Below are 10,101 nucleotides of genomic sequence, written 5' to 3' on the forward strand. Positions count from 1 at the left end.
GCATGTCGGCGCGATATGCTGTCTGGCTTACACCAATGGTTTCTTGTATTCAGGCTCCTCAGATATGACTGTGAAGGTATGGCGAGTCTCGGACCTCAAGTGCGTTGAAACGATTCAGGCTCATGATTGGCAGGCAGGTGTTCTGCTGTCCGTGCTCTTCGTGCATGGCAGGTGTTCTGCTGTCCGTGCTCTTCGTGCATGGCGGAGTGCCAGGAGGCGCCTTCAATTGAATTTGCTTTGTCGATGTCTGCACACTGCTGTAACTGCCTGTAATCCATTCTATTTTTTCCATTGGGTAAGTCTATTATACACCACTTTGCATTCTTGTTCGTAGGGTTGCACGCTGCTGTAACTGCCTCTAAGTCTATTATACACTGCTTTGCATTCTTGTTCGTAGGGTTTAACATTCTTTGGTTGCAGGGTGTAAGCTTCTGTAGAAGCTTTAATGGCAGCTATGGCAGCTAGGTAGATTGAGATTTGAGCGATGAAGAGTTACCTGGATCATGCTCTGGCCATGAGCCCTCTGTTGCACTTCCCGGAAGAGCTGGAGCGGATCAAAATTCCGTCCGAGTGGTTATATGACCATCACCATGAGGAGAACAAGGGCGTGGAACCTGCAGCGGTGGACATCAAAGAAACGCCCAAGGAGTATGTGTTCTACGCCGACGTTCCGGGCCTTACCAAGTCCGACATTCAGGTAAGTGGCGAAAATTAAATCCAGTGAACAGGATGATTCAGGGCATTTCGCTGGCCTCGCTTCGTTCAGGAGCCGAATTAACTGAGACCGGAGCCGAATTAAGAGATGCTGGTCTAGACTATTCATAAAGCTATTCGAGCGTTAGCGATACTCTTTAACCAAGGAGAGGTACTTTAGCTGGTTATGGCTCCTCGTCAAGCAGGGTTGGGCTGGCTCCTCATCACGCTAGTGTTGGGCTTGCTCCTCGTAAGGCTGGTGAAGCGCTTGAAATCCGACTATCTGTTGATGCGAGCTAAATTAATGCTTTGTTCAAGTAACAGATCTGGTTGCCCTGGTCCCATAGCCCGCTACTTCCCTTTGTACGGCTCCAGATTCACCACCATCACTTACAGCATATCCAGGCGCAGATAGAGATCACAGATTGACCCTTTATCGATTGATTCGGGATATGGGAGAGATCACATCCAGCGTTCTAACTGCAGTTCTTGCCTCTTGAGGTACGTTCATCTCAGTTTTCAAACTGTTTATAAATAGCTATCAAATGTCAATACAATCGATTTATCGCAGCACAGACCTAAGCTTATAACTCCCTCCTGCAGCGCAGGGTTTACTGGGCTGGTGAGACGTGGTCAGACATGAGACACGGTCAGGGCTACTCCCAGTCCATCCTTTGTGAAAAGCTGTGTGTTTGGCAGCTGAGTTTCTGTGAAGGCACTTGTTCTTTCGTTACACCTCTGGTGGTGAAGCAGTAGGACACGCGTAGCACATGCAAATTCTATATATTACTGTTAACCATCATTTTATTTGTATGTAACCATTGTCGACATAACATAGAAATCATCCTACACAAAACGCTATGTGGGACCTACCATGAGCGCCATGTCTCTCATCAGTCCATTTATCAAAACTTTGCCCTCCTTAACCTCCGCTTGGTTCATTCCTCCTTTTGCCCTCCTTAACCTCGGCTTGGTTCATTCCGACATTTGGCAGTGGATTCCATGTCTCTGCAACTTATTCATATATTGTAGACCTGCCAGGTAATTTACTCTGTAATAATGTAGAAAATATTTTTAGTTTCTTATTTATTAGTTTCTGGACGGTTTGAACTCAAGGCACTGAATGTCGGGCCTACCAACCTTGATGAGCAGAATGGCCAGTGCTGGGGAGGGTAGCTCATAGCTGCGTTTACAGAGGCAGTCTGAGGTTTGGGAAACTGATTGCTGTGAAAAAGGCTGGAGTGTGATGATAACGAATCAGACAAGGCATTCTGCAGAGAGCTTCACATTGCTGGCAGTTTGAAGAATCGTCATGTGGTTCCTTTGTTAGGTTACTGCATTGATCGCCTAGGCCTTTCTCTGGTCTACGAGTTCATACCTGGTGGAAGCTTGGAATACCATCTTCATGGTATTGTTATATCTGTCTTTATTATTATTTGAACATAAGAACTCTTCTTTTGGGCATTTTAGTTTCTGTTGGGCTGAAAATAAACAACTCTGATGAGTGTTTTGATGGTTCGGATTACCATCTTCATGGTACTGTTATACCTGTAGTTATTCTTCTTTTGGGCATTTATTTTCTGTTGGAATGAAAAGAAAGAAGGCTGGGCTGAACCCAAAATTTCAATAGATGTTGCAACATCTCCTGAGTTGGCACAATAGGCTTGTGGATGACCTTTTCCAGTTGTGGCTCTAAGGGATTGTTCTTCGGAGTGGTTCTTTCTATTAACCTTTTCACATAATCATTAATTTGTTGAATTGGCAACTGTCTTCAATAGTCTTCACTCTTTCGTGTCTTTTTGGCTGTGTATTCTTTTCACCTCTAGTTGTCGCTGTGCATTGAACACACATCTATGGAATTTAAAGAATTTAGATCTCTAGATTGGCTCTGAGCTACATGGTATGGTTGCATCTTCCAGCATTCTTTTTGCAAGATGAGGATATGGATGGGCTGGACTGATGAGGATATGGATGGGCTGGACTGCTCCGTAAGTATGTTGTAGAACCTGCACACATGTGGTGGCCAAGCACACTGGTCCAGGTGACCCTGTTCCGGTATAATAAAAATGTCAATATTTCTTGGGAATGTTTTAAGTAAATCATAGTGGTGTTAATGGATCTACTACTTGATAAGTGGTTAAATTTAATAATTTTTCGTTGTGAAATTCAGAAAAATAGTTCTTACGAAATTCTGAAAACAAATTTAGCCAGTCCACTTATTGAGTTACTTTTCATTTAATTATACTGTGAGAATTGGTAATGGAGAAGGTTCTGTGTTTGACATGCAGGGTACTGCATGAGAAAGACCATGGAAAGGGGATGTCTCGTAACACCTTCTTCTTCATTGCCATGACCTGCAGCTTTTGCTACTATGTATTCCCTGGTTATCTATTCTCAACCCTGACCAGTGTATCGTGGGTGTGCTGGATTTGGCCTCACTCTGTCACAGCACAGCAGATTGGCTCCGGCATGAATGGCCTCGGACTAGGTGCCTTTGGTTTCGATTGGAGCACCATCGCAGCCTTCTTGTTCAGTCCTCTTATTTCTCCATTCTTTGCCATTATGAATGTCATGGTTGGTTATGTCTTCGTAGTATACTTTGCAGTCCCTCTTGCTTATTGGGGCACTAACATGTACAATGCAAAGGCTTTTCCTATTTTCAGCTCCGATTTGTTCACAGCCCAAGGTCAAAACTATAATATTTCACAGATTGTGAACAATAAATTTGAGCTGGATCTCGCTGCTTACAATCAGAATGGTCAAATACATATGAGCTTGTTTTTTGCTCTGACTTATGGGTTTGGATTTGCAACCATTGCTTCTACAATTACCCATGTCGCTCTATTCTATGGGAAGTAAGTTCTGATTTTTGTATTGACTTGACTTCCATTACTGCTTTCTTGCAAGATCATCAATTATGGATGTTAGTTTAAATGACATGCATTGTTATGGTGCAGGGAAATATGGCAGCGTGCTGTAGCAGCATCCAAAAACAATCGGCCTGATATCCATACTAAATTGATGCGCAAATACCCTGACATCCCACAATGGTGGTTCTACACTCTCTTGTTTGGGACTCTTGCTGTTGCCTTTGCACTCTGCGAGGTTTACAAGAAAGAGGTACAATTACCATGGTGGGGGTTACTTTTTGCCTGTGCTCTCGCTTCATTTTTCACTCTTCCCATAAGTATCATCACCGCTACTACTAATCAGGTAAGCACATTGATTTTATTGATTATTTTGTAGAAGGAATTATATATATATATATATATATATATATATATATATATATATATATATATATATATATTGGTTATACTTCATCTTCTTATTTTGTTTTGGCACAGACACTAGGCCTGAACATTATCACCGAATACCTAATGGGATATATCCTTCCTGGGAAGCCTATTGCCAATGTTTGCTTCAAGGTCTATGGTTATATGAGCATGAGCCAGGCAGTTTCTTTCTTGTCAGACTTCAAGCTCGGCCATTAAGATAACTGGAAGAAAAGTTAGATTTTTATTTATCAGATAACTGGAAGAAAAGTTTAATTTTTTTGAGGAGCTGATTCTTCCTGTGTCAAAAGAACTGGTGTTAGGTTTTGGCTTTTTTTGAGGAGTTTATTCTTTTTGTGTCAAAAGAACTGATGTTAGGTCTTAGCACTGTAGTTTATACTGGTCTAAACTACAGGTTTAAACAAGTATAAACTACAGTGCTAAAACCTATACTTGTTTAGGTTTTAGTTCTTGAGCAATTTGGTGAACTGATAAAAGCATTGTTTTTGCTTAGCTTCAAATCTCTCTCTGTGAATTATGAAACTTCCCAGACATATTATAGATACATATTACAATTCTTAGTTTAGTACCAGGTATTCAAATTTTTGAGAAAATCAGAATGAATTTGCTATATTTAAATTATTTGCAGAATGTTTTTAGCATGATACGGCGGTGCACATTTGTTTTGTTCTGTTTATTGATATTGTGTGTGCAATGCAGTTTATTGGCACAGTAGTGGCTGGAACAGTCAACCTGGGAGTTGCATGGTGGATGTTGGGATCGGTGAAAAATATATGCCAAACAGATCTTTTGTCTGCAAGTAGCCCATGGACATGTCCCAATGATCATGTGTTCTTCGATGCATCAGTTATATGGGGTTTGGTCAGTGCAAACTCCGCCAACAAAGATTTCTGATGAATTCAGGCGACCTGTTAAAGTATGGTCCTCTATCTTACCATAACTAATTAACAACCTTAATTACTCATATCTATGTATCTATGCTTACAGCTATCCAACATTCAATATTGCTGCAGGTGATACACCCATTGCAAGATTTGAATTTAAATTGCTTTCCAATATACCACCTCCCTTCAATGCCGTTTAGCTGAGTGAATAAACATGACCAGGCTTATTTACCAGGTTATTCAGCTATTAATACGCGGGATAATATATGTTATATGTTTATGGTTGGATACTGTTTCGATTCAACAGTGCCCATATATTGCTTTAATTTCTTTAATATAGGTTCAATAGACTTGGAAGTATTGCTCCAATTTATTTATGGCTCAATAGACTTGGAACTTTTGAAATATTGCTTGCCAATAAACATGAGCTGAAGTTGCAACTGTCTCTCCACATGGATTCAACCCTATCCTCTGCTTAACGTACGATGCACACGAGCTTCTGTACAATTTGTCAGGTATGCATTAAAGGCCTAATTGACTAAGTCACTTCTCATTCCATTGAAACAAACCTCTAGCCATTAGAACATACATGTTTCAGGTTGCAACAACGTCTTATTTTTCCTATTGTCTGTGTAACCCTAGGCCTTTGTACAACATAGGATGCACACATGCATGTTGTGCACTTTTTCGGGTACGCATTAAAGGTCTATATCCTATATGCTGCTGTATAGATACATTCTATGTTTCCATATTAGCTTAGAGCTTTATAAGGCTGGTATTCAGCTCCATTATGGAGATAAGCATAGTGAGTGTTAGACATACCTGTACCCATTGAGCTATGAAACACATTGGCTTGTTACTCATCAATATGAGCTTAGAGGTTGTGATATCATGCAAATAAGGCACATACACGAGCTTGGTTGATTCAAACACAGCTTCTATACCCATACGTCTTACCTATGATCTCTATTGATTCGGGATAAAGAGTGGTGAGTAATGTGATATCCATACTTGATTAGTCAGATAAGCATTAGATTAGTGCTATTCCCATTGCTTAGACCATTGTTGTTGTTGCATATTCCTGGGTTTCCTGTATTCGATCACAACTCTCATACGTAAATCACTACTAGCAACAGGTCAATGGTAATAGGGTAACATAAACCTAGCCTCACCTGTTAATCATTGTCTATTATGGTTCCACATTCAGTGTTCACCTATAAGTCAAATACTACATATATATTGCATAAGCTATAGACCACCCTTCCATTGTAATGAACACAAAGGTGCTGAGATCGAAGCTATACATGGCAATGGCACACAAAGACGAAGGCAAGCTCCTAAAGCTGCTTCTGAGAAGGGCAGGGCAAATCAATGTCGAATCAAGTATTCTATGATCACTGGATAACAGATCACTACTCTGTATTTTATGCAAATATATGAGTCTTCCAACTATGTGTCCTAGACTTGAAACTAAACAGTGAATTCTCAACCATGGTGTCTTGTCACTAGATAAAAAAGAGAATGCTCAACAATGCCTTGCGGATCTTAGAGAATCCTACTAGGTCGCAGAGGAACAATGTCTGTATGTCAACGTGATCACTGATGAATGGATAAACATTGTGCAGTCTATAAGAGATATACACCGAAACCAATAGCAAGGTCCCTTGAGAAATGAAGATCAAAACAGAGAGACTTCCTGATAGACTTTCTATGGTGAGAGTCAACATTCAAGTACGACTCAATTGTATGATAACAATGTCTCAGACAGTTGTGGCATATGTTTTGCCTTACTGTCTTCTATAACAGCAACATATTTAATCTACTGCAACAGGCTCAAAGGGGTTATCTTCAAGAAATTTGGCTGGTTAAGATGCTCTTCTTGTGGGCACACTGGCCACAACCACCTAATTTCACATTTACTATTGCCGCCACATCCATCATTCCATATGCCATTTGCTCCCCATGTCAGATCGATCACCTCATTGCACCGATCACTCACTTAACGTAACGTTTTCGTTTTATGTCCATCATTAAATACTGGCCTGCTCCAATCTGATCTTCAAGTATTTCAGCTCCATTCCAAATCAATCCGTATATGTACTTATTTCTGCACCTAGATATTGACATAGATCTCCTGTCTAGCCAATTGTTTATTAGAATAGCTTGGACCCAATCTACCACCAAGATTGCCCGATGTCAGATACATCACCTAATTTCGCATTTACTTCTACTGCCACATACATCATTCCATATGCCATTTGCTCCCCATGTCATATCGATCACTTAATTGCACTGATTGCTCACTTAACGTAAGCTTTTCGTTTTATGCCGACCATTAAATACTGCCCTGCTCCATCCGAGCTTCAAGTATTTTAGCTCCATTCACACTTAAAACCAGCTTACAAACACGTTGAACTTTTTTATAAATTGGCCTCTTCTGCACTTGGATATTCACATACATCTCCCTGCTTCACATAACATGGAATCCATTAGCATAAGCCAACTTACTCAACTCGCAGCATTGTTTCTCTTAGCACTTGTTCTCATGGCTCTTCTGATTATTGACATCGTAAAAGTCGAAAGACAAAGAAAAAAGAAACCAAAAAAACAATAACATCTCTTTTGCATTATTTTACGCATTGTCTTATTTCCCCGCTTCCTTCTCTGTTACAGGTGTACGACGGATGCTTCAAATATGCATTTGGGTCTGCCATGGTGGTGCAACTCGCATTTTTTATGCTTCTATCGTCTCTGCTCGGATGCCGGACTAATGTCCTAATTGTTAGCATTCGTGCTTGTCTTGTATTCTTCACATGTTACAGTCTGTCATAAGAAATGCTTATTTTCAAGGTCAAATGTAAGCTTCACGGCGGTTTTCATGTTACTCGTGTCTTGAATTGATGATGATTCTCTGCAAGTTAGTTATTCAATAATGTTCAGATCTTTGGTATATAGTGCTCATGTGACTATTTCTATTGCAGTTGTGTGATTTTGGGCTAGCAACATAAACTGGTGCATTGTTTTGAAATAACTGGTGCATATTATATTATTCGACAGCCCTCGATATATGTATTACTGAAACTTGCTCATGTGACTATTTCTATTGCAGTTGTGTGATTTTGGGCTAGCAACATAAACTGGTGCATTGTTTTGAAATAACTGGTGCATTTTATATTATTCGACAGCCCTCGATTTATGTATTACTAAAACTGGTGCAAGCCCAAAACTTCAATAGATGTTGCAACAATCATTGCCTGTTGTCTGAGTTTCAGAAGAAGTTGACGCAGTCTCTACTTACACGTCTTATCAAAACACCGATCAGCCTTGACATTTATTGAAGAAGAAGAAATATTTCTATATGTTTTCTGAAAAGTACCCTTGTTACACTTGCATCTGTTCCTTGAGCCCAGTAGTGTAAATGCATCAAGCTTTGCAAAAAAGCTTATTGGAACCCAGTTCAACACAAATTGCATCAGGAGACAGCAGTACTGGACATAAAGGTATGCCCTTGATACAAACAGCTCAACACAGGTTGCATCAGGACACAGCAGTACTGAACATAAAGGGGAGTGCAAACGCTGTGATCAAGGTTGAGAATAGCAGCATGCTTCTTCCTAACTGTCAGTTTACCGATCAATCGCAGATGCATATGCCAACTTTTGAATTTTGTAATCTGTATTTAACTTGGTCCAGGATTTACTTGTTTTGTCTTCCTGACTGGCTGAGAGCCCTGTACCTTTACTTAGGCTTCGGAGGGACTAACTATACAGGATTGGCAAAACTAGTAGATATTTAGCCCTAGACCTTAAATGTCAACTTCATGCAGGGACTCGTTGCCTCGCAACTTCCCTTGTTTCTTATTTTTTTCAATTTTGATAATATTATAACACTAAAAACTTATCCAAAAAAATACATTTTGAGGTGTTTTTATTATACACAAAATACTTGCATTCAACACCGATTAAACTTGAAATGAAATCATGAATATTAAATTGAATCAAAAGTTGTAACCAGGTTTACCTCAAAAACAAAATCTTTATGCCATTCAATATCTAATAAGAATGAGAAGATGAGAAGAGGTATTGTGAGTACACATCTCTTTTGGGATGATGTGATTTTATTTGGAGGAGGAAGTATTGTTGAATTGGTGAGATTTCATAAAATAAATTTTCTTTCATTCTAAGTATATGTAAGTATATCGACCGGAGTTCAACATCTATAAACTTAATTTTCTGGAAAATATAAATTGCGAAGAGAACCTAGTTATTATTAACATTTTTATGCCCTATGAAGTGGAAGAATTAGAGAAAGGATTCAAATTTCTAGGCTATTACCTAAAACCTAACCATCACCACAAGGATGATTGGTCCTAGTTAATTAAAATGATTGAAAGTGGAATAGGGAACTCGTTTTCTAGGTGATTATTGTTGGCAGGTAGAATTATTATGGTCAAAGTCAATGCTCGGGAGTGGCTTACACTCACAAGGACCACAAAATTTATTACAAGGAACATAAGTCAAAGAATGCTAAATTTTCTTTACATAGGAAAAATGGAAAATGGTTTACATCTCGCTAGATGGGAACTATTATCTGAACTAGATTTCCTTAGGGGTTGGGGTTTCAAAAATATACAATGGTTTGGCTTATCCCTTTCTATAAAGAGTATATGGAGAACATTTTCTGGTATTTGTCTTTGAAACCACTTCATCAAGGAAAAGTATATAAGGAACAAGTCTTTAATTAACTCACTGAGATCCAATGTCCAAAAAGCCTATAAAATTGGATCAATAATTTGGAAAGGCCTCATGGATTCTTTCACTGACCTCTCCTCCTAACTAGTATGGTAGGTTGGAAAAGGTAACCAAATAATTCTAGAAAAACATTGTTTCATAGGAGGAGTTTATTTTTATTAACTCCATTCCAATATGGTTTATTTCTTCAATCCATAGGGTTTGCGTAAGTTATGCAACATAATGAGTGCAATGTCTTCTATATACTAGAAAAAACTACCTTGGTTTGGGTCTTCAATGGAATTCATCTATTGAATGCGGAATCTTCATAAATGGTTTGTATTCTAAATGGATCTCACTAAATTAACAAGATGGCTCTAGATTTTGGAGTTCAAATACTTCTACAGTTGAGGAGATAGCTACACAAGCTATCAAATGTATTTCCCTTCCCTCTAAGGATCACAAAGATACTTGGTGGAATAAGATTATATGGAAGTG

General features: G+C 39.2%; 2 protein-coding genes across 2 annotated transcripts; both read left to right on the plus strand.

Moving 5' to 3' along the window:
- Window positions 1-240: 240 nt before the first annotated feature.
- LOC149266813 (17.4 kDa class III heat shock protein-like) lies at window positions 241-1,183 on the plus strand. Its single transcript, XM_089397512.1, has 2 exons — window positions 241-295; window positions 470-1,183. The coding sequence occupies exon 2, from the start codon at window positions 485-487 to the stop codon at window positions 713-715; it is 231 nt and encodes a 76-aa protein (XP_089253638.1). The 5' UTR covers window positions 241-295; window positions 470-484; the 3' UTR covers window positions 716-1,183.
- A 1,478-nt stretch (window positions 1,184-2,661) lies between these two features.
- Window positions 2,662-7,823, plus strand: LOC149266814 (oligopeptide transporter 4-like). The gene is made up of 4 exons (XM_089397515.1): window positions 2,662-2,748; window positions 2,982-3,548; window positions 3,651-3,906; window positions 7,547-7,823. Exons 1-4 carry the CDS (start codon window positions 2,708-2,710, stop codon window positions 7,703-7,705), a joined length of 1,023 nt encoding a protein of 340 aa, XP_089253641.1. The 5' UTR covers window positions 2,662-2,707; the 3' UTR covers window positions 7,706-7,823.
- The last annotated feature ends 2,278 nt before the right edge of the window (window positions 7,824-10,101 follow it).

Source organism: Pinus tabuliformis, chromosome 6 (genome assembly GCF_031772625.1).
Source record: "Pinus tabuliformis cultivar Carrire ecotype Pingquan chromosome 6, CPIR1, whole genome shotgun sequence".
Classification (NCBI taxonomy): domain Eukaryota; kingdom Viridiplantae; phylum Streptophyta; class Pinopsida; order Pinales; family Pinaceae; genus Pinus; species Pinus tabuliformis.

What these genes read in the sequence shown, in the direction of transcription:
- LOC149266814 (XM_089397515.1), top strand. Translation starts at nt 2,708, where the DNA reads ATGTGGTGGCCAAGCACACTGGTCCAGGTGACCCTGTTCCG. An exon ending in GTCCAGGTGACCCTGTTCCG is followed by an intron (nt 2,749 to 2,981) that starts GTATAATAAAAA and finishes TTTGACATGCAG; the next exon opens with GGTACTGCATGAGAAAGACC. An exon ending in TCACCGCTACTACTAATCAG is followed by an intron (nt 3,907 to 7,546) that starts GTAAGCACATTG and finishes TCTCTGTTACAG; the next exon opens with GTGTACGACGGATGCTTCAA.
- LOC149266813 (XM_089397512.1), top strand. Translation starts at nt 485, where the DNA reads ATGAAGAGTTACCTGGATCATGCTCTGGCCATGAGCCCTCTGTTGCAC.